The sequence below is a fragment of the Pelophylax lessonae genome, assembly GCF_965119305.1.
Source record: "Pelophylax lessonae genome assembly, chromosome: 3".
Taxonomy (NCBI): domain Eukaryota; kingdom Metazoa; phylum Chordata; class Amphibia; order Anura; family Ranidae; genus Pelophylax; species Pelophylax lessonae.
Genome location: NC_138770.1, coordinates 406,532,333 through 406,557,133, shown reverse-complemented (window position 1 = coordinate 406,557,133; position 24,801 = coordinate 406,532,333). Strand labels below are relative to the sequence as shown.

Below are 24,801 nucleotides of genomic sequence, written 5' to 3'. Positions count from 1 at the left end.
CCGCCAAATTCCTAGCATTGTTATACTGGACATGGAAGAGAGTGGAAGCTAATTTTACTTTAAAAGTGTCATTTAGCATTTATTAGTGTGAGGAAAGGGATATCTAGTGTAGTTAGAGTGCTCCTTTACACGTTAGTTAGCTTCAAAAATGTAGTTTCTGTAGGAAAGTATGAAGTGTCAGGGTGACCGTAATGTAGTGTAGGGTGAACTGACTGCTATGGCAGGGTGACTGACTGACCAAACCCTTCCATACCAGGGTGACCGTAATGTAGTGTAGGGTGAACTGACAGTGACTGCTATGGCAGGGTGACCGAACCCTTCCATAGCAGGGTGACCGCTATAGAGAAAAGCTAGTTTCTCTCAAGTCACTTTCGTTTCCGTAATATGGCTTCGCCGCCGCCAGCATTTTTGGCTGCAGGCGTTGCTAGTGCTTTTTTGAGCACATGTTTGGAGTCAGACATGACATCTGAACATGTGTGTAGGGGGTATATATACACACACATGTCTGTATATATATATATATACACCTGCACATATATAGGTGTGAAAGGAGCAGAAAAAACTACTTGCGCTAATGAAATAATTAACACCAATATATTTCTGCTCCTATCACACCTATATATGTCTAGGTGTGTATATACATATAAGTATGTGTGTATATACACCACTATACACAAGTTCAGATGTTTTGCCTGCCTCCAAAGAACCCAAAAAAATGCCCAAAAAATGCTAGCGTCAAAAACAAAAAACGCCCAGGTGTGTTGTTGCAGGCATTTTTTGGGGGGTTTTTGGAGGCAGGCAAAACATCTGAACTTGTGTATAGTGTACCTGTAAAGTTTCAGCTCTGTAGCATGTCCAGAACCAGAAAAAAAGATAATTTTTCAGTAGAGCAGGGATGGTGGGACCATACTTTTACACCTATATGATCATTTTTTTTATGGTTCTGGACATTCTACAGAGCTGAAACTTCACAGGTACACTTTTTTGACCCCCCCAGACACAAAATCACACAAAAAAAAGTTCTTAGAAATTGTAATTTTTGATAGATTTTTGATAGAGAGCCAATTATTGAAAAAAAAAAAAAAATTCTTTGGATTTAGTATCTGGGGGGTCTAAAAAGTGTACCTGTGAAGTTTCAGCTCTGTAGCATGTCCAGAACCATAAAAAAAAGATCGTTTGTATTATAACACTTTCAGCACAGGAGGTTGGCTTCTCGCTTTTCACACCTTGCCGGTTTAATAGCAGGCGTTTTTTTTTGGGCATTTTTTTGGGTTCTTTTGAGGCAGGAAAAACATCTGAACTTGTGTATAGTGGTATATATACCACTATACACAAGTTCAGATGTTTTGCCTGCCTCCAAAGAACCCAAAAAAACGCTAGCGCCAAAAAAAAATGCCCAGGTGTGTTGTTGCAGGCATTTTTTGGGGGTTTTTGGAGGCAGGCAAAACATCTGAACTTGTGTATACAGTACCACTATACACAAGTTCAGATGTTTTTCCTGACTCCAAAGAACCCAAAAAAATGCACACAAAAAAAAACGCCTGCTATTAAACCGGCAAGGTGTGAAAAGCGAGAAGCCATATTCCAGATCTATAATTGCACTAATACAAACAATCTTTTTTTTTATGGTTCTGGACATGCTACAGAGCTGAAACTTCACAGGTACACTTTTTAGACCCCCCCCCCCCCCCCCCCCAGATACTAAATCCAAAGAATTTTTTTTTTTTCCAATAATTGGCTCTCTATCAAAAATCTATCAAAAATGACAATTTTTAAGAACTTTTATTGTGTGATTTTGTGTCTGGGGGGTCTAAAAGGTGTACCAGTGAAGTTTCAGCTCTGTAGCATGTCCAGAACCCCCCAAAAAAATCATGTAAGTGTAAAAGTGGGGTCCCACCATCCCCGCTCTACTGAAAAATGATCTTTTTTTATGGTTCTGGACATGCTACAGAGCTGAAACTTCACAGGTACACTTTTTAGACCCCCCCCCCCCCCCAAATACTAAATCCAAAGAAATTTTTTTTTTAATTTTTTTTTTAATGTTTTCAATAATTGGCTTTTTTTTCAAAAATGACAATTTTTAAGAACTTTTTTTGTGTGATTAATAGTCCCTGGGGCATGACCCAGAACCCTAGGCACTTTTTAGGGGCATTTATTGGGTTTTAGGGCTTTAAAATTGTGTTTTTTGATTACCGAAGTTCAGGTCCATTGATTTCAATGGGGTTCTGAAATCCGGGCCGAACTTTTGGGTAGTTCAGATGTTCTGGCCGAACCGAACTTTTCAAAAGTTCGATCATCCCTATTCCTAACAAAGGGTGGTGTATAAAGTACCTGGCACCTAATTGTCATTGGTTGGTTGGCTGATGGTGGGGCCCTTTCTGTAAGGTGGTGCATGCATGTGAAGCTGTCTCTTTAATGTTATTCGTGAAAGATGGCTAATGGGCTGTTGGGTAGAGATTGGTCTCTATAGCATTAACTGTTGGCTGAAAAAGGTTAAGCTTGGTAGTTCTGCTCACCACTCCTGGTATAACATGGATCAGGTCCAGTCCACTTGGAAGTCATTGGTCCTAGAAGTCTCAATCCTCACAATAAGGCACAGAAACTCTCTCTGTAGCTTAATCTCTACCTTGGGTCCTGACCTCTATGACCTCAGTATAGCCAAGCACCACATTAATCTACTCACACTGGTTTCTGCACACTGCCTCCCTGGTGCCCTTCACAGACTCCAGCAACAGGTCTGCACTGTCTCATTCTCTGCACTGGGCTGCAATTTTGCCTATGAAAAAGCTGTATCTCTCCTCTTGTTGACACAGAGCATCCTGGGAATTGACGTTCTGCAGCCCCTAGCCTCCATCAATTGTATTGTTCTTTGCTCCTAAAGGAACTACAAGTCCTAGTGTCATGTGCGGGAGGCATCATCATTCTTCCCATTGGATCTGAACTTCCACTACCAGGAGGGGTGAGGAGGAAGAAGCAGGAGTGAGCGGGGACTGCTTATAGAGCTGCTGTGTCACACAGCTGTGTGCCTGTACACAGCCAGTAGGTTGGGTGAGTGGGAGATCAAGCACACACATATTAATACTCAGCCCACTCCACACAGCAGCAAACAATAGAGAGGAGAGAGCCAGCTGAAGTGTAAGCAGCCCAGGGCTCCCCTCAGCAGTATCACAGCAACGGGGGAGGAGGAACAAGCAAGTGGAGGTTCACAACACAAAAATGGTAGGCACCAAGCTACACTTGTATATGATTTGATGGTGGAAGTCAGCAGAGCTTCACCTCATACTAAGCTCTGGGGAACATTCTCTTGCAAAGTGAACTTTCTATTTTTCTTTAGTAAATCAACCCTAATGAAACTCTAACAGACTTAAAGAGGTGGTCCAACCACCCACCACAAAAAAAATTAAAAGTCAGCAGCTACAAATACTGTAGCTGCGGACTTTTAATATTCGGACACTTACCTGTCCTAGAATCAGGCGATGTCGGCACCCCAGCCAATGTTTCCATCGGCTCTTTGATGCTGCCACCACCATTGCCTGTAGGGTAAACTGGCAGTGAAGCCTTGCAGCTTCACAGCTGGTTCCCTACTGCACATCTGGCGGCAGGGGAAGAAGGAGGGAGGCCAATCTTCCGGAGGACCTCGCCATATCTCTCAGCAGTCAGGTCTCCCGGAAGTGGGGACAGGTACCTGTCAAAAACAGGTACCCATCCCCCCCTTTCCCCCCACGAAAGGTGCCAAATGTGACAGCAGATAAGCGGAGCTTCCACTTTTGGGCGGAACTCTGCTTTTAAGAGTAATTCCACTTTTGTTGAGACAAAACAATCATCTCAGTGTGATCAATGTACGATGCAAAGATTTTAACAAACTTTGTTGCAGATTCCTACCTGTTTTTGCTCTGAAGACATAGCTGTTTGTTTCTCCATGTCTTGCCCAGATTGATTCTGAATGGGAGTGGCTGATTCATTACAGCCAACTGATGCACTTTCAGTGTTCTGATGATAAAATGTTGCAGTGTCTGCATCGCAAGTAATAAACCCTTATGGAGTATCTCACAAAAAGTGTACATTATGAACTATGGTGCTGTCCTGTAGGTACATTCAAATCATTACCCTCTTCCATTAATTATTGCTAAGCAGAACTCACCCGCCACATGTAACTTACCCAAGGTGTACAAAATAGAACTCATTGCTTTTCTGTTCATTATATGGTGTTTTCTTTATTATGCTGTGTACTGCCATCTGTATAAACCTCTCCCATTGCTCTTCATCAGGCACTGTTGGAGACTGGAAAAACAGAATGACAGTGGCACAAAGTGAGAAGTTTGACAAAGTTTATAAAGAAAAGATGAAGGGTCTAACTCTTAAGTTCTTCTGGGACATCAATGATGAAGAAGCAAGCATGATAGAATGATGCTGCTGAGAATTTAAAGTAGCTCTGTTTCTAAATTAAAAACTGTACCTGCAAAAAAGCAATTACACACTTATCTCTCCAGCTGCCTGCACCAATGAACCCTTCTCCATTGATGGGGAAATGTACACCAAAGTCTGCTAAATAACTAACACTTATTATCAATCTTCTCTGTCTCTTTATACTCTCAGTGACTCCTCCTGCTGATCCCCACATTGCCACAGGAGCTCATTTACACTTGTGGCTGTCATTACCACTCCTTTGAAAAGCGTTCTGCAATAGATCACTTCCCAGAAGCATTTGACAGGTGGCATAGAAGCGATAAGTCACCTCTAGGATGCCTGTTTTAACCCCTCAAAGACTGCAGCACCACTCTACAAACGTGTGCTACCCACTTGAACCGGTCATGTTTTTTGGTGGTACTACCCACCGAACAGGACCTGTGGTATAGTATGTGCAGTGTTTAGGTTAAGGGACTGTATTTACCACTTCCGGGCCACAAATGTAAACTAGGCCTTACTGGCTATTTGGACACACAAATACAGTATATCAAGACACACAATAATATTTGGACACACAAATACAGTACATCAAGACTGTGCCTATGTGTCCAAATATATTTATTGTTCGTGTGATTTTATATGTCATAATGGTTGCAATTTGTTATACCTTCAAATGTTTTTCACTTTTCACATGCAGTGACTCAATTTTCTTTTGTTTCTCCTGTTTTTAAAGTAAAAATAAAGTTATTTAAAATAAATAGGCATTGAGGGAAAAAGCAAAGCAACGTTGACAACTTTGAGATCATAGGTACCAAAAGAGAAGGGGCATTTTTTTCAATATTAACAATGAGCAGCACATTTCAGGATAAGTTCTACTAAAAAAATATATATTGTATATATAATAAATAGACATTTTTTTTTAGCTGGTAGAAAAATGTGCATTTACGATTTCTTTTTTTTTGGAAGGAGCCTGGAAAGCATAGCACCCGTGATCGGCAGATTGCGGGTGCCATGCAGGTCCCCTGCAGACTGTCAGTATAAGCTGTCTGCTGTACATGATATAGGCAGGCAGTTTCACACTTCGAGGAAGAATTAATAAACTACCACAGCACTCAAATGGTAGTTCATTGAGGATTCGGGGGGGGGGGGGGGGTGCTAGTAACAGGTTACATGTTACGCCCTGGGTATAGGATTAACATGTTACATGTTACAAAAGGTGAACTTCTCCTTTAACACAGGTTTCTACATCAGACCAAAAAAGAGGGGCAGATTTGGAGGAAAGAGGGAAAGGGTAAACCATGGGGTAAATTCACTAAGAGATACGTAAATACTGCATACATTTTTGAGTTAAAATAACTAATTTGGTATTTATCTCAAAAGTTGTCAATTACAAAAAAAAAATTCATTATATACAGAATGCGTTAAATATTTATGTTTTGCGATATCACTTAAATTTAGACCGCATTCACATTGATCCGACTTGGACCGCGACTTGTCAGCCTGACAAGTCGCGGTCCGTCACGCTCCCATTGTGTAGTACAGGAGCCGTTCTAATAGGAGCGACACAAGTCGCTCCGACTTAGGAAAAGGGTTCTGTACTACTTCGGGGCAACCTGGAGGCGACTTGCATAGACATTCATTTTATGAAGTCCGTGCAAGTCGCGCCAAAGTCGCGATGCACGCGACTTCACAGGTCGCCCCCTAAGTCGGAGCGACGTAGTGTGAACTGAGCCTTAGAGTTATTTTGGGCATCGTTTTTACCCAATTTTTCTTTTTACATGATAACACTGCACCAGAGGAAGATAGTTCTGTAAATAAATGCACAGAAATATTAGGAAACTGTGAAAACATTTCAGTGTGCCTTCATGCATAGAACTATCTCCCTCTGCTGAAATGTCTGCTGATAAATTGTATACTTTTACCTTACTCGCCAATACAGAGTTCCCCTAATTGTGATTTTGTACATTGCTAAAATATCAACTGCCTCCTGCCAGGTGATAAGTAACAAATGTCTGTTCTTTAGTGAATTTACTTTTTTTTCCATAATTTGTATTATTTTCTGGATACGTTTTACAAATAAAAGGTCATTGGGCAACAGTTCACATAGCTTTTGGAATAAAAAGATTTCCCCAAATATGTGCAAGAATTTCTGTCATAACTTTTTCTTTATTTGATTTGATTTGATTTTAATTTAAATTTATTTTATTTTGCTTTATTTAACTTTCGCTTCCTTTTAACTCCGGTTAATTGGGTATGGACAAAATGTCAAACTGTTCATCCATGCTTCATGCTTAATAAATATGTTAAGAATGAATTGACTTAAATTATTTATTTCATTTATTTTTTTATTTGCCATATTTACCTCACATTCAATATATTCGAATTGACTCTCTTATTATCTCATGTGATGTTTTTTGAAAAAATAGTCATGTGACCTTTATATTGCATGCAGAATCCAGTGAATTAACCCCCATCGCTTCAAGGAGGCATTGTGGGGGACTATACCTTAGCTCTAGCTGGAAGTGAGCCCCACAGCATTGGCTTTATTGGTACTCATGACCACTTAGACCTCATGCACATGGACAGACAAAAATGCCACGTCTCCTGAAAGCATCTCTAGGTTATCTAATGTGCATATGCATATTGTGTCATTTACAAGGGTATTTAAGCGTTTAGGGGCATTAAAAAAATTCTCCAAAACTGTTCACAGAGGAGTTTTCCGGCGTAATTGACACCTGTATGCTTCTAAATGTGCTTATGCACATACATTTGTTCTAGTGGCAAGAAACAAAAATCAATATTCTAATGAATATTCTAAATAATATTTTAAAAATATTCTGTGCATCAGTTAGCTAAAAACTGCAAGCAAAAAAGTGACAAAAATCACTCTAAATAAATGTGATGCGCTATCATTAAATGAAACAGTAAAACACAATTATATATTCAACAGAAAGAGGTGTTCCACTCAAGGACTTCAAAAAGTCTATAACAAGCTCTCTCTCTTTTATCATCAAAAAGGAAACATAACAGCGTAAAATTGTTTTTGTCTTTTTGACCCCACGCTTTTTCAAGACCTGAAAGAGGGGCAATTGTGGAGGAGAGAGGGATAGAGGCATTGGATTCCATCATTCCAATACTGGGACTGTCTCTTCAAAAAGGCATAATGGGAGACTGGTGGGTTGATTTATTAAAGGCAAACAGGTTGTTCACTTTGTCCACTTTTCCACCTCAGCCAACCAGAGAAAGCCTTGTACTCATTGATGAAATACATGGCTTCCTGTGAATGGCTCAGCAGCACTCAGCTCAACTTGATTTTGTGCCAGGAGCAGGATGGGAATTCCCCACCCCACTGCCGACACAGCGTTGTATAATCTATGTAGCTGATACTACATACAGTCTATACCGTACTCCCAGCGGGCACATCTGTTAGTCAAATTTAGTGTAATGGTTTTCTATTATGTAATTGTTGAGTTATATGGCTTGTCCTGCACACACCAAGACCAAAATGTGCAACTGCTGATTTGGTTTTTAAAGGTGCAGTACTGTTTTTCTTGTCTTCAGGACCTGAAGGGGGTCAAGGTACCCTGTCCATGTTGAGTGCATGTGACCTAATATGGTTCCGGGGGGGGGGGTTGGTTCGTGCACTTACACCTACTGGCCACGAATGTTCAGATAAAAATCAGGTGTTGATTTTGGGGAGGGGCCCCACGCTTTTTTCTTTATTTTTTCATGGGGTTCCCCCTTAGACCCTCATGAAGGATTTTTGAGAGGAACCCTAAAGTATTTTTTATTTTTTTATTTTGTGGGGTTCCTCTAATATTCCATAGCAGACCCTTATCTAGGATAAGAGTCTGGTATGGCTGTGGATCCGATTCCTTGCTGCTTTTGTTTGCAAAACAAAACAAAGCAGCTGGAAAATGTCATTGCCATTTCCAAGCACCTTGTTGCCAGACTGCCTTCTAGCCACCACCTTCTTCAGATGTTCCTGGGCATTGTAAGCTGTTTGAGTATCTTCTGCAATACGGAGACTGTGTTGCAAGCTGGGCTTGGCAGTGTTACACAGATCCTGTTACCACCCTGTAGGAACTTTGTATTAATACACTTTGCATTCGTTGGTCTCTGTGTGCATTCTCTCCAGTTTGGGTACCAAACATCTTGCCCCTGCTACAAAGCAGCTCGTTGGCTCTCTCCCTTCTCATAGGTACAAAGCCAGCAGCAGGAGCCACTGGCTGCAGCTGCTGTTTATCGCAGCAAGTGAGGAGGGAGAGGGTTGCAGGGGACAAGCCCCACTTTGTATGAACAAACAGAGCCAGCTTGGGAGAGAGCCTGCACTAATGCAACAGAAAAAGGTGAAGGTTCTGGAGTGACCATCACAATCTCCTTACCTTAAAATCATCACTCTGGAGAGATTTCAAACGTGTGGTTCATGCAAGATGGCCAAAGACTTTGCGTAGCCTGGAGGCAAGTGTGCAATACACAGTATTATTAACTAAGGGTATGCAGAATTTTCTTTACATTCTGTTATGACCTTTAGTTGAATTTGAATCCCATAAGAAATAAAATAATTATGTTTTGCCTGCTCACTCATGTTTTCTTTAAAATTGGTACATATTATATATTAGGTATGCAGATTTTTATGCACAACTGAATCTAAAAGCCATCCATAGCTCATATAGTGCCTTGCGAAAGTATTCGACCCCCTTGCACTTTGCGACCTTTTGCCACATTTCAGGCTTCAAACATAAAGATATAAAGCAAAATGTATTAAATATTTCAAACTTTTTTAACAAATAAAAAACTGAAAAATTGGGCGTGCAAAATGATTCAGCCTCCTTAAGTTAATACTTTGTAGCGCCACCTTTTGCTGCGATTACAGCTGTAAGTCGCTTGGGGTAGGTCTCTATCAGTTTTGCACATCGAGAGACTGAAATTTTTGCCCATTCCTCCTTGCAAAACAGTTCGAGCTCAGTGAGGTTGGATGGAGAGCGTTTGTGAACAGCAGTTTTCATTTCTTTCCACAGATTCTCGATTGGATTCAGGTCTGGACTTTGATTTGGACATTCTAACACCTGGATATGTTTATTTGTGAACCATTCCCTTGTAGATTTTGCTTTATGTTTTGGATCATTGTCTTGTTGGAAGACAAATCTCCGTCCCAGTCTCAGGCATGGGCATCAGTAGAACTTTTTTCAGGGGGGGCATCATTTTACGGTCACCCATGCTCCGCCCCGGTACTAACGGGGGATGTGTGGAAATACTCTGGTGGCTACACTGCTAATGGATTGTTTCCATATGACAGGCAACACTTGGCTTGTCAGGTTTATACACAGTAAGTGAGATGCTTTCTTTTAGTCCTTGTTTTCATTTACGTTTTCAGGGCAGTAAAATCGCATGGCTGAGCCACATTTATCACAACTCAATCACTCTCCCTTATGCTACAAAGGTACTGCCACCATAGTATGTAGTACGGCAGTGGCAGCTGAGGGTTTTACACACTCCCAGTGGATAAAGCTATTGGCCGTGTGTGTGTAAAACCCCCTGGCACCACTGTTGTATGCATGACAGTGGCCAGAGGCGTAACTAGAACCTTCAGGGCCCCAGTGCAAGAAACCATGAAGGGCCCCCAGATCCCTGGCCGGGGATCTTCCCTTCAAGCCCGGGGCTCTTCCCACTGATCCTGGGGCCCTTTACTCTCATTGCGGGGCCCTTTATTACGGTCCTGCAGTGGGGCCCTTTCACGAGTTCTGCAGTGGGCCCCCTTCCTGCCATCTTGGGGCCTCCCCACGGTGGTGGAATGCCAGGGCTCGGTCACAAGTGTGACCTTTGCGATCTTGGAAGTTCACCCACTGGTGTCAATAGTTTTTATTTTTTGGTATTTTAATTGTATTATTTTTTATCATTTTATTTTATTTGTTTACAATGTCACTGACTATGTCTCTGTCCATTCAGAAAAGAAAGGAGCTAGTAAATTACATATTTACCCACCCCTTCCTGGTTCTCTATTGTGACTCATCCCCTGCAGCAGCCGGCAGGAGAGGGGAGGGATCACAGTGGGGGGTGGGGGTGGACCAGGGGAGCACACAGGGGCCCAGAGACAGCAGAACACAAGTGAACTGGATGGATGGGAGGAGTGGCGGGGGCAGCATACAGAGGAACCAATCACCTTCATTTTCCTCCTGCAGCTACAGGGGGAAAAAGGAGGACAGGGATTTCTCTACATGCTGCCCCCACCGCCCCTCCTATCCAGGTGTACTGGGAAGCCACACAGGCCCCCTGGAGCATGGGACCCGGTTGCAATTGCAACCACTGTAGTTACGCCCCTGACAGTGGCAGTGCCTTTGCAGCATAAAGGGAGTGGTTGGGTGGTGGCAAACGTAGTTCAGCCATGCATTTTTCCTGCCCTGTAAATGTAAATGAAAACAAGGCCCAAAAGAAAACATCTCACTTACTGTGTATAAACCTGACAAACCAAGTGTTGCCTGTCATATGGAAACAATCCATTAGCAGTGTAGCCACCAGATAATTTCCACACACCCCCCGTTAGTGCTGGCCACCTCCCCCCCCCCCCCCCACACACACACATGTTTCCTGGGCTCCATGCACCCATTGGCAGACCTGAGACTGGCATAGCAGGTACCAACAGGTGGAGGGAAGGGAGATCAGTGAACACCCGTTTGCTGATCTCCCCTACCTGTTTGATGACAAATCGCCAAAAGTAGTACAGAAACTACTTTTGGGAATCGGTGCGGTGCCGCAAAGTCGGCGTCGCACTGATTGGGCCGATGTCATTGCTGGCAATTGGCTCCAAATTGACATGCAATTTGACATGTCAAATTGCATGTCAAATCGAACCAATGTGAATGTAGGCTGAGGCCGGGATGGGGCAGCAAATGTGCAGGTGCAGCGTTGAGAGCTGACAAGCAAAGTCTCTCCTCCTGCCTCTGGTGCATAAGCACCAATATTCATAGGATTATATTCTTCTAATCAAAATCAACATGTCATGTCATGTGTGTGCCCCACCACTGACATCTGCTGCTGTACTCCTCCTGATGCCTATGGCCTGGTGAATAACCCACCAATATCCCATTCCCTAGGATTACCAGCCTTCCCTTCAAATCAACATCATTGTGAGTCAGTGGCAGTGCCCCACTGTGCAGTCATGCAGATACACGTGTTGATAGACTTCCCTAGCATGCTGGCGGTTAACCACCTGCCGACCGCCCACCGCATATATACTGCAGCAGGCTGGCTCAGATGCACAAATTGATGTATGGGTACGTCAGTTCGTGGGATCGGTCTTGGGGCGAGCGAGCGCCACTGGAGTGAGAATGGAGTGAATGGGGTAGCAAAGGTTGCCTTATATAGTGATATTTCTGCTTTATTAATGCATTGATTCAGTTTCCTAACCCTTAAATATTTTCTGTCTGGAATTTACTGTTACAGAAACAAGACAGCCCTGTTCCAGCACTTCAGATTGCTAAACATTGTATGGAATACCTTAGCTCATAAATCCTAATTCAACCCTTCTTTTGGATTCCCTGGAAAACATTTTCTCCTGCCAATATAGCTAGAGCAACCATTTGTAATAAAGCCAAATCACTGGCCACAGGAGTTTCATGCCTAAGTCAATATGTTTGCATTTATTGTTCAACATAAGAGTCAAAGTACTTTGAGCAAGATGTTTTTTTTATTTTCAACATCTACTGTTTATCTTGTAGAGATGTTCAGTTCTAAGGTCCAAAACACAGAGGAATAGGTCAATGCAGTTGCATGAAATTCTAGATAGTTTCTTTTTAGCTTCCCTGAGGTGCTGCCTCTATGGACCTAGGGCCACTTTAGAAGTTAAAGCTGAACTCACCAAAAGTGAATGGAATGATCAATTCCAGCATAGACCATACCTCTGTACCATGTTGCTCTGTTGTCTGCAGACCCCCTGATATTCTGGGTTTAGTTGTGGCTTTGCACCATGTGACATTCTGAATATCCTGCTGATAGACTCTATCCCTTCTGCAGCCATTTCCTGCAGCAGGTAGAGTCTATAATACTCCTATTTGTGGACTCTGTAAATTATGTAACTTCCTTCACAGTTCTAATGGTGGGTGGGATTTATTACATCCTATTTAGCATTCAATCCTGTCCAATCACACCTACAAGAAGAGCCCAAACCTTCCAAGCCCCTCCTCCCAGATCACAGCATTACTCAAGAAGGAAACCCCTCCCCTCATACATAGCCTGTTCTGAAAGCTAGCTGTGCTGCTGCTAGGCAGGATGGAATGGATTGCGATTGGAATTCAGTCCTGCCCAGTAAAATATGCCGACCAGTGTGAACAGGGAGAGTCCCAGAAGATGGTGGGGTGCAAGACCCCGCCCTTCCATTTTGTCCCCTCCCATTTCTCAGCAGTCCCACCCTTATAGACTCCACCCATTTTGTCCCCTGTATTTTGCTTGCGTGAAAAAATTCTCCCAATATATCACATATTAAGGGGTCCATCAGTACTAGTATATCCCATAATAAGGAGCAGGGGCCCTATTATGGGATATACTGTGAGAGACACCCTATTATGGGATACACGGACTGAGAGTGGCACAAACCCCACAGTACAGACCCCCCCCCAGCACAAACCCCTCAAGCAAAAACCCCCCACAAACCCCTCAAGCAAAAACCCCACAGTACAGGCCCCCTAGCACAAACCCCACAGTACAGGTCCCCTAGCACAAACCCCACAGTACAGGCCCCCTAGCACAAACCCCACAGTACAGGCCCCCTACCACAAACCCCACAGTACAGGCCCCCTAGCACAAACCCCACAGTACAGACCCCCTAGTACAAACCCCACAGTACAGGCCCCTAGCACAAACCCCACAGTACAAGCCCCCTAGCAATAATCCCACAGTACAAGCCCCCTAGCACAAACCCCACAGTACAGACCTCCTAGCACAAACCCCACAGTACAGGCCCCCTAGCACAAATCCCACAGTACAGGCCCCCTAGCACAAACCCCACAGTACAGGCCCCCTAGCATAAACCCCACAGTACAGGCCCCCTAGCACAAACCCCACAGTACAGACCCCCTAGCCATGGGCATCCACAGAACTTTTTTCAGGGGGGGGGGGCATCATTTTAAGGTCACCTGTGCTCCGCCCCTTTTTGACAATGTCATGAAGGGGAGGAGCTTAGTCATTATCAAATAAAGCGCAGGCATGCAAAGGTTTAAGAAACCTAATGCAAAAGCTTAATAGAAGGATCAATCTGCCATTGTCTGATTAGCAATTTCTAATCTTTTTTTTGGTTTACAATATTGAATGCACCACATTATTTATACACACATGATCAAGGCACTACAACTGCCTGTCCGTTTTCATCCGATCCTATCAGTAAATACAGCTGGTACTTGTCGTCCTCCAGGCTGTATAGATAGATCTACTCATTATAACAGTATATAACAGCAGTAGATGTAGTATTTATGTAGAGAAATTAGAGATCTTTGACTCTATAGGTTCAGCAAACAGGATCCCAGGCACAGCTGGTACTTGTAGTCCCCCCAGGCTGTATAGATCTATTCACTATAATATTAGATGTCATATGTCTGTTTTACAAATAGAGATTAGTGACTCCATAAGCAAAGCAGACAGGAGGACCCCAGGTGAAGTTGGTACTTGTAGTCCACAGGCTGTACAGATCTGCTCATCATGGTATTATATAACAGCAGTAGATGTCTAATGTCTTATGTGTGCAGTACAAAGGGAGATCTGGGGCTCTATAGGCTGAGCAGACAGGATCCCTGGTGCTTGCAGCTGGTACCTGTAGTCCTCCAGGGCCCAGGGTGTAAAGATCTGCTCAGCTCACTCACTATAATATTATATAACAGGCAGCAGGCCAGCAATAGATGTAGTATGTCACAACATGGATGGATGTCAGTATTTAAATGTCATTGATTGTTGCAGGCAGCTGGTATCTGTAGTCCTCCAGGGCCCAGGCTGTAAAGATCTGCTCAGCCTCAGCTCACTCACTAAGCACTATAATATTATATAACAGGCAGCAGGCCACAGCAATAGATGTAGTAATAATGATGTCACTCACATGGATGTCAGTTGTCAGTATGACAGTCAGTATTTCAATGTAATTGATTGTCACTTTGTCAGTGACAAGAAGACTTACTCTCTCTCTCTCTCTTCTTCACCGCTCAGGTCACATCGACTCATGTTAGACACTGTCTGTCAGGTCACAGCAGCAGGTCACTCACTCTCTCACTCCAAATCCCTTCTGCAGCGCTGCCTCTCCCACCTCCTCTCCAGGGCACGCTGACGCTGAGGCTCCTCTCTCCTCCGCGGGCCGCAGTTCCGCCCCTTGCTGAGCTGAGTGACATCAGTAGCAGCCAGCAGGGAATCCCCGGCCCGCCCCCTGCAGCTGTCGGAACTCGGAAGGGCAGGAGAGGATCGAGGATGGAGAGAGGAGGGAGCCAGAGCCGACGGGCGGGCGGATCAGCGCTGCACTCGTGCGCTGCTGAATAAAGGCAAAAATAATTTGTGTGTGATATTCCACAGGGGGGCACTTACCCTCCCTTGCCCCCTCCTGCGGACGCCCATGCCCCTAGCACTAATACCACAGCACAGGCCCCCTAGCACAAACCCCACAGTACAGACCCCCTAGCACAAACCCCACAGTACAGGCCCCCTAGCACAAACCCCACAGTACAGACCCCCTAGCACAAACCCCACAGTACAGGCCCCCTAGCACAAATCCCACAGTACAGGCCCCCTAGCACAAACTCCACAGTACAGACCCCCTAGCACTAATCCCACAGTACAGGCCCCCTAGCACAAACCCCACAGTACAGACCCCCTAGCACTAATCCCACAGTACAGGCCCCCTACCACAAACCCCACAGTACAGGCCCCCTAGCACAAATCCCACAGTACAGGCCCCCTAGCACAAACCCCACAGTACAGACCCCCTAGCACTAATCCCACAGTACAGGCCCCCTAGCACTAATCCCACAGTACAGACCAGACCCCCTAGCACTAATCCCACAGTACAGACCCCCTAGCACTAATCCCACAGTACAGGCCCCCTAGCACAAACCCCACAGTACAGGCCCCCTTTCAATGCAGTGACCAGTTTACATGCCCCCTTTCAATGCAGTGACCAGCGTACATGCCCCCTTCAATGTAGTGACCAGTATACATGCCCCCTTTCAATGTAGTGACCAGTGTACATGTCCCCAATGCAGAGATCAGCGTGCGTGCCTCCAATGCAGTGACCAGTGTACATGTTCCCAATGCAGAGATCAGCGTGCGTGCCTCCAATGCAGTGACCAGTGTACATGTCCCCAATGCAGAGATCAGCGTGCGTGCCTCCAATGCAGTGACCAGTGTACATGTCCCCAATGCAGAGATCAGTGTGCGTGCCTCCAATGCAGTGACCAGTGTACATGTCCCCAATGCAGAGATCAGCGTGCGTGCCTCCAATGCAGTGACCAGTATACCATAAAAACCATTCAGCAACTGCTCATAATGACAAACCAGTTTAAATAGACCATTGAGAGCCAAGTGTGCAAGCTAAATGGTATATGCATGAGCATGAAGAACTGGACTGGCATGTATAACACGTCTCTTTGCTCAGAAGTATGAGCAACTGAACAATGCATACAAATATACTGGTTTTCTGGTGCCAGTAATCCAGTTTAATTTACAGCTCTCTTGAAATCATAGTTCTTTAAAATCTGTGTATCCCTTTCTCCTGAAAATGTAAGACTTACGAAGAAGGCCCCCATAACCCTCAAAATGTGTTGCTTGCTGACAGACTTTTTATCAATAAATCAATAATGGACTTGCTTACTTCATCTTTTTTTTTTTTTTTTTAGATCCTCTCTTTTGTTCGTAATTTAAACTCCTCACTTTCTCCATAACAAGAAAAAAAATGATTGGACTGCTTTAACTCCTATAAACATTTCAAAAGTAACCCTGTCACTATAGGATCTAAACTAAAGTGAAGCTGTCCTGTAAAAAGAACTATTTTAATACTTCCTTTCTGATCCCAGGCTGCTGCAGATGTCTGACACTTGTGAGTTGAATACTTGTTCCCCCTGCCACGTGCTGTGGTTCACATTAAAGGACAACTTAACTTTTAGAGAAACCTCGCGATGCGCCCCCCCCCCCCCGGTGCTGTGCCCCCCCCCAGTATGGTGCGGTGCGATGCGATGCTCCCCCCCCGGTGCGGTGCAGGCCCCCCCGGGTGTGGTGCGGTGCGATGCGATGCAGCCCCCCTGGTGCGGTGCAGTGAGATGCGGCCCCCCTCCCCAGAGGCATCACTTACCGTTACCTGCGGGCGGAGAACGAACTTCCTTCCGAGTTCCGACTCCGCCTCCTCACACGTGGCTGGGCGGCTCTCGCTCTCCTCTCTGAATGGAAGGTGATCATGAACGCCGGGGCGGTGCACCGCCCACACGTGCACGTCACCAGGTCCATGTCCTCCTGTGATTGGTCCAGGCTGGAGTCTGGACCAATCACAGCCCGGACATCGGCAAAGTGGGGTGTGACGGGCGCATTGCTCTGCGCCCCCATGACCCCCAGAAGATCGCCAATCGGCGCCTCTGTAAGGCAAAGGTGGGGTCAAAAACCCCACCCCCCCCATACCCAGCATTAAGTCCAGCACCCCTAGTGGGCGAAAAATATACTTTTTTTTTAGTTTTTTGTTTTAAGCTAATCTTTTTTTTCTTCTGCTTGTGTTTGGGGGGGGGGGGGGGCCGCGCCCCTGCGGCCCCTATGGGCGGGCCGCCACTGGAATGCTGCAAGACAGGAATGACACAGGAGGAGGTATGACACATTTATACCTTTCACCACCCACATGAAGACCCAGAAACACCCGCAGTAACCCTACGACCCACCCACATCAACTCCAAGAAGTGCCACAAGTGTCTCCTATAGCCTGCCCTGATGCTACAGGAATGATAAAGGAAGGAAAGTCAGAGAATGTAGAAATTCAGCCAGGAGGAGTAGAGGCATCACACACAAGGAAACCTGCTCTATACAGCTAAAGGAGGTAAGTTACACACAGACTGACAGTGGGGATGTGATTCATTTACATGCACAATACATCTTTTGCTTTGGGGAGGAAAAGCTGGAGTTTTTCTTTAAGGTGAACCCAAAAAAAAAAAAAAAAAAACACTGCAACAAACAGGGATCTATTCACCCAAATTTGATGTTTACATTTGCATGGTTACTAGTTGCTTGCATTGGCCACTGGCTTGTTATATCTGTCAATGACTCTGACAGCAAGATTTATGCAGCTGACTATTCAAGTCTGGTTATCTGGAGCAGCTAGTACTGCAGTGTCACCTTTGCCTAGAACTTCCTTTAAATTTTACATGAATGAATTAATGATAGTGCAGTCGGACTACTGAGACACTGTACTACTGAAGCTCCAGCCAGAGACTGGACAGATTTAAGAAGTTAGAGAGGTACTGAATTCACCAATATCAATGCATAGATTTGAATTATTGCTAGCTACACCTTAATTGTTCAACATGCTATGCTTGAGTTGAGTGCATATGCATGCACACGGGGTGTGCACATCACTCTGTCTGGTCTTGCTAATTCAGCGGGTGGGGGCGGCATTAGAGAGAGGAGTCTGACTGACACATTTTGGGCACCCCTCGCTCTGCATTTATTAAAAAAAAACAATTGAAAAGCTTCCCAGGTCTCATTGTTCAGCTAAAGACCTGGGTCAGAAAAGGGATTTTTTGGTGCAGGTGGAATGATTTACTGCACTGCGGTTCTTATAATTAAATTAAAGTCCTGACCTCCTCTATATCAATCCGCCGGACAGGCCTGGGCTTTAAAGTGATTGTAAATGTTTGTATTTAAAAAAAAAATAAATAAATAACAAACATGTTATACTTACCTGCTCTGTGCAAAGATCCTCCTATTTTGGGGTGTCCCGTTCCTCCCTTTCATCGGTTGCCCCCACTCCTGAGTCCCGCTGCTGCGTCTATTGACTCCCGTGTCACTGGATTTGATTGACAGTAGCAGGAGCCAATGGCAAAGGACAGAGACAGCGGATGGAGTTGCTGAGCTCATGCACATCGCTGAAACGAATGGGCGCAGGTAAGAAAAAGAGGGGCTCTGAGGGTAGCTGCAGCACAGAAGGTTTTTCACCTTAACGCACAGAATGCATTAAGGTGAAAAACCTTGAGAGTTTACAATCCCTTTAATTTACTTGTCTGAATCAAAGTGCTGTAGATCACTCCGCCTGTGCTCGAAAGTGAGTACATAATTTTCTTTCTGCCATGGACTCGCTGCACAGCTCCGTTCCCAGGTGAAAGGGACACCATGTGTGCCTGGCTCTCGGCTCAGGAGGATTTTCCAAAAAAAGTGCGGCACCAAATTCCTGGGCTCCCACTGGACCATGTGCTGGAGGAGACAGAAGGTTGCTGCCAGCTCAGCATTCATCCGTGTTGGCTCCTCTCAGCACTGCCAGCTGCTCTCCTCTCCCGCCAGCTGCTGCAGGTGAGAGGGAGGTAGTGTGAATCGTTTCAGGATGGAGAGCAGGGAAGGGGCTGGTAAATTTGTCTTTTACCAGCCCCTTCCTTTTCTGAAAGAACAGAGTGAGTGATCGGTACAGATCACTCACTCTCTTCATTTATAACTGTGTTTACTATGCTCCAGTTTATAAACGAACAGGAGCCTCTGTCTCTTTTTTATTCATCCGCAGTGCAGCTGAGGCTACAGAAAAAGCGACTGGGGAATGTTTCTTCAGTCCCTTTCTCTGTCTCAAAGGTGAAACATCAGAGGTCTGTTTAGACCCCTGATATTTCACCAAAGCCCCCCAATGGGGCTCCTAAAAAAAATTTAAAATAAAAAATAATATTGTAAAAACTACTAAAAAATAATATTGAAAAAAAAAAATAAAATACCAACACTGTCCTCTGCCCTACTGACCCCATGCACTACCCTACTGACTAACACTTTTCACTGCCCTACTTATAACAACCTCTGCCCTACTGACACCCACTGGCCTACTGATCCTGTCCACTGCTCTACTGACACCAACCTCTGCCCTACTGACACCATCCACTGCTCTACTGACCCCGTCCATTGCTCTTCTGACCCCGTCCACTGCTCTACTGACTCTGTCCACTGCTTTACTAACTACCATCCACTGTCCTACTGACCCCAACCTCTGCTCTATTGACACTGTACACTGAACTACTGACACCCTCCATGTTTTAATACACTTTAAAATGTGTTTACATTTATTTACAAGAGTGTGTATGTATGTATATATATATATATATATATATATATATATATATATATATATATATATATATATATATATATATATATATATATATATATATATACATATATATATATATACATATACATATATATATATATATATATATATATATATATATATATATATATATATATATACACAGTATCTCACAAAAGTGAGTACACCCCCCACACATTTTTGTAAATATTTTAATATATCTTTTCATGTGACAACACTGAAGAAATGAAACTTTGCTACAATGTAAAGTAGTGAGTGTGCAGCTGTATAACAGTGTAAATTTGCTGTCCCCTCAAAGTAACTCAACACACAGCCATTAATGTCTAAACCGCTGGCAACAAAAGTGAGTGCACCCATAAGTGAAAATGTCCAATTGGGACCCAGTTAGCCATTTTCCCTCCCCGGTGTCATGTGACACATTCGTGTTACAAGGTCTCAGGTGTGAATAGGGAGCAGGTGTGTTAAATTTGCGGTTACCGCTCTCACTCTCTCATACTGGTCACTGAAAGTTCAACATGGCACCTCATGGCAAAGAACTCTCTGCTATACATAAAGATGGCCTAGGCTATAAGAAGATTACCATGACCCTGAAGCTGAGCTGCAGCACGGTGGCCAAGACCATACAGCGGTTTAACAGGACAGGTTCCATTCAGAACAGGCTTCGCCATGGTCAACCAAAGAAGGTGAGTGCACGTGCTCAGCGTCATATCCAGAGGTTGCCTTTGGGAAATAGACATATGAGTGCTGCCAGCACTGCTGTAGAGGTTGAAAGGGTGGGGGGTCAGCCAGTCAGTGCTCAGACCATATGCCGCACACTCCATCAAATTGGTCTGCACGGCTGTCGACCCAGAAGGAAGCCTCTTCTAAAGATGATGCACAAGAAAGCCCGCAGTTTGCTGAAGACAAGCAGACTAAGGGCATGGATTACTGGGATCATTTGGTTCAGATGGTGTCAAGCGTGTGTGGCGGCAACCAGGTGAGGAGTACAAAGACAAGCGTGTCTTGCCTACAGTCAAGCATGGTAGTGGGAGTGTCATGGTCTGGGGCTGCATGAGTGCTGCTGGCACTAGGGAGCTACAGTTCATTGAGGGAACCCTGAATGCCAACATGTACTGTGACATACTGAAGCAGAGCATGATCCCCTCCCTTCGGAGACTGGGCTGCAGGGCAGTATTCTAACATGCTAATGGCCCCAAACACACCTCCAAGACGACCACTGCCTTGCTAAAGTAGCTGAGGGTAAAAGTGATCGACTGGCCAAGCATGTCTCCAGACCGAAACCCTATTGAGTATCTGTGGGGCATCCTCAAACAGAAGGTGGAGGAGCGCAAGGTCTCTAACATCCACCAGCTCTGTGATGTCATCATGGAGGAATGGAAGAGGACTCTAGTAGCAACCTATGAAGCTCTGATATATAAAAAAAAAAAAACAAAATGTTTTACTTTCTACTATAAAACATATCCAATAAAAAAAAAAAAAAAAAAAATCTAATCTTCATAAATTTAGGCCAATATGTACATATTGTTGGTAAAAAAATCCCAATGAGCGTATATTGATTGGTTTGCGCAAAACTTATAGCGTCTACAAACTATGGGATAGATTTAGTGACTTTTTTACTAGGAATGACAGCGATCAGCAATGTTTAGTAGTACTGCAACATTGTGATGGACAAATCTGGCACTAAGTGACACTTTTTGGGGACTAGTGACACCTATACAGTGATCAGTGCTAAAAAAAAATGCACTGTCACTGTATAAATGACACTGGCAGGGAAGGGGTTAACATCAGAGGCAATCAAAGGGTTAAGGATGTTCCCTATAAGTACTTTCTAACAGTGTGGGGAGTGCTTTGCCTAAAGGAAAATATAGATCTGTGCTCCTCTCTGGCAGAACGGTGGTCTGCCTTGTTTACATAGGCAGACACCGTTCTGCTTCTCTTCGAACAATCGCTGGGTTCCTGGCAGGGTACCCGTCCACCTTACCCGCTGGTTTGCTCCCGCTGTGTCCAATCACAGCAAGAGCGGAGCTTCAACGGTGTGTGCCCCAGAGCCAGGGCCGTCTTTGACGCGGGGCAAAAGGGGCAGCTGCCTAGGGCCCTGTCATTGTTGGGGGCCCATAGCAGCTGCCCCTCATGAATACAGCTGTCCCATCCTTCCCCGTCTGCTCTCCTGACAGGATTAACACAAGACAAGGAACATTGACAGCGGAGAAGCACCATTGCTGGCTGTATGTGAAAGAGCTGGCTCGTCCTGACAGGGAGTGAGGCAGAGTGGCTCCCTGTGCTCCCCGCCCCCATCCCACCTCTCAGACTTCTATAGCACAGAACAGAGTGAAGTGTTCTAGCTGTATGCTACAGCTCTGATAGGCAGAGACTGCAGTGTGTGTGTGTGTGTGTGTTGGAGAAAGCACACACACACATAACAGAATGGTGCAGCATGGCTGTGAGGATGAGAACTGTGAGAAGGAAGGGGGTGAATTTGTGAAAAGAGGTAGGAACTGTAAAGGGGGGTACAGAGGTGGCTTTGGACAGGGGGGTACAGAGGTAACTGTGGATAGGGGGGAAGAGAAGTGGCTGTGGACAGGGGGGTAAAGAAGTGGCTGTGGATGGGGGGGGGGGGGTAAAGAGGTGGCTGTGGACAGGGGGGGTACAGAGGTGGCTGTGGACAGGGGGGTACAGAGGTGGCTGTGGACGGAGGGGTACAGAGGTGGCTGTGCTTGGGGGGGGGACACAGAGGTGGCTGTGGACAGGGGGTACACAGAGGTGACTGTGGACGGGGGGGATATAGAGGTGGTTGTGGACAGGGGGGGTACATAGGTCACTATGGACGGGGGAGTACAGAGGTGGCTGTGGACAGGGTGGGTACAGAGGCGGCTGTGGACAGGGGGGTAAAGAGGTAGCTGTGGACAGGGGGGTACAGAGGTGGCTGTGGACAGAGGGGTACAGAGGTGGCTGTGCGTGTGGTGGGTACAGAGGTGGCTGTGGACAGGGGTTTCAGAGGTGGCTGTGCATGGGGGGTAAACACGTGGCTGTGGACGGAGGGGTACAGAGGTGGCTGTGCGTGGGGGGGGGGGACACAGAGGTGGCTGTGGACAGGGGGTACAGAGGTGGCTGTGGACAGGGGGGGTACAGAGGTGACTGTGGACGAGGGGGATATAGAGGTGGTTGTGGACAGGGGGGGTACATAGGTCACTATGGACGGGGGAGTACAGAGGTGGCTGTGGACAGGGTGGGTACAGAGGTGGCTGTGGACAGGGGGGTAAAGAGGTAGCTTTGGACAGGGGGGTACAGAGGTGGCTGTGGACAGAGGGGTACAGAGGTGGCTGTGCGTGTGGTGGGTACAGAGGTGGCTGTGGACAGGGGTTTCAGAGGTGGCTATGCATGGTGGGTAAACAGGTGGCTGTGGACGGGGGGGAGGGGGTACAGATGTGGCTATGGCACAAAAGTGGCTGTGGACATGAGAGGTGTACAGAGGTATTTGTGGATAGGGGAAGTACAGAGGTGGCTGTGGACAGGTGGGGGGGATACAGAGGTAACTGTGGACGGAGGATACAGAGGTGGCTGTGGAGGGGGGGTGTACAGAGGTGGCTGTGAACATGGGAGAATACAGAGGTGGCTGCAGACAGGGGGGGGGCACAGTGGTGGCTGTGCACACAGGGGTACAGAGGTGGCTGTGGAACGAGGGGGGGGGATACCTTGATGGCTGTGGACAGGGGGGGTTCAGAAAAAGAGATTTCCCCTTACTTCCTTTCTCACTGCCAAAACAGGAGGTGAGAGGAAATGTTTCCAAAGTAAAGGAAATCCCAGGGTGTTACCAGGAACACCAGAACTTATGTCACTATTGGAAGATTTCCCCTCTAATCCTGTTCTGATGTCAACCCAAAATTTGGGATTTTCTTTTACTTTCACTTTGGATGATAATGGTAAACAGGACAAATAGAGAGACTGAATCTACATAATGGGAGCACAGATAGCAATAAAAAAAACTGACAGGTGTTCTAATTGTAATACAATTCCCAATGCTGTGCTCCCTTTTTCTTTTTCGTTTTATACTTGTTGGTCCTGTCAGTTTCTCTAATTGACAGTGCTATAAGACTGCTGCAGAACTTGCAGCAGTGTTGTCACCTTCACTGCAGTGTCTGCCCCAGGTCTGCGTTAAATGTGACTGCAATAACATGAGGGGAAAGAAATCTAGCTGTATTGCTATACCCTCCTAGGTAGGTGCTAGTGAGAAAGTATAGTTTGAGCTCTGTCTGCTTACCAGAAGGGCTGCAGGTAAATCTATATAGTTCTCTGCCTACCAGAGAGCAGGATCTGTTAGTGAGGTCTGCTGATTGTGCTCAGGATGCAATTCGCTCTGTCTGGAGAGTGTTTTACACTGGTCCAATACGGAGGCATATTGGACAGTGGGAGGAAACCTGACAAATGGGTGCATGCTGGAATACTGTATAAAAGCCAGGAGCACATGTGCTCGAGGTCTTTCGTCTGGATAGCTGAGCCCCGGAGGGAGAGGGGGCTGCCTCCTCCTCTATAGAGGGCCTGGAGAGTAGCAGGAACTGAACCCAGAGGTCCAAAGGAGCTGACTGAGAGGGGAGACACTGGAAGATCTGTCTCTGCAGTACAGTGAGTACAGAATTTCGTGTCAAGGGGCCTGACCTGAGGGGGCAACCCTTGCTCCTAGGATAGTCAGTGGATGGGTTTTGGTTGAAAGGGGATGCTAGTGAGAGTGTACTGAAGATAAATTATCATTCACTAAGTTGTCTTGATAGGAAGTAAAGAGCAAGAGACCTGACCCCTTTCTACACTTGTGACAGTGTGGATTAAGCAGCCTAGCTGTTTCTATTTAACCTAGAAGGCTTGAAGATAGAAGTCCTCAATTAATGTGAATAGTTCAACTGGTGTATCCCACTATTCCCTTCCCCTATCCCAGTTCCAAAAAAACATTAAAAAAAAACAACGCCCCCTAGGCAGTAGTGTGACGAACCATCAGGAGCAAGGAAGGGATCCATAAACTATATCTCAAAATAACCCTGTTCTGGTAATCAAGGGAGCCCATCAAGTCATTATTTAGCAGGCCCTGTGGGGACAGTGCTACA

At 45.5% G+C, this 24,801-nt stretch overlaps 1 protein-coding gene across 1 annotated transcript in view; it reads left to right on the top strand.

Annotated features, from left to right (window-relative positions):
- The window catches only part of LOC309550552 (uncharacterized protein), a gene marked incomplete at its 5' end in the record, with an annotated part of 102,246 nt that overhangs the window by 56,906 nt on the left and 20,539 nt on the right, over nucleotides 1-24,801 (top strand). Inside the window, one exon of the mRNA XM_082250904.1 lies at nucleotides 4,269-4,362. Coding sequence (XP_082107030.1) covers nucleotides 4,269-4,362 — 94 coding nt within the window. The remainder of the gene's footprint in view (nucleotides 1-4,268; nucleotides 4,363-24,801) is intronic.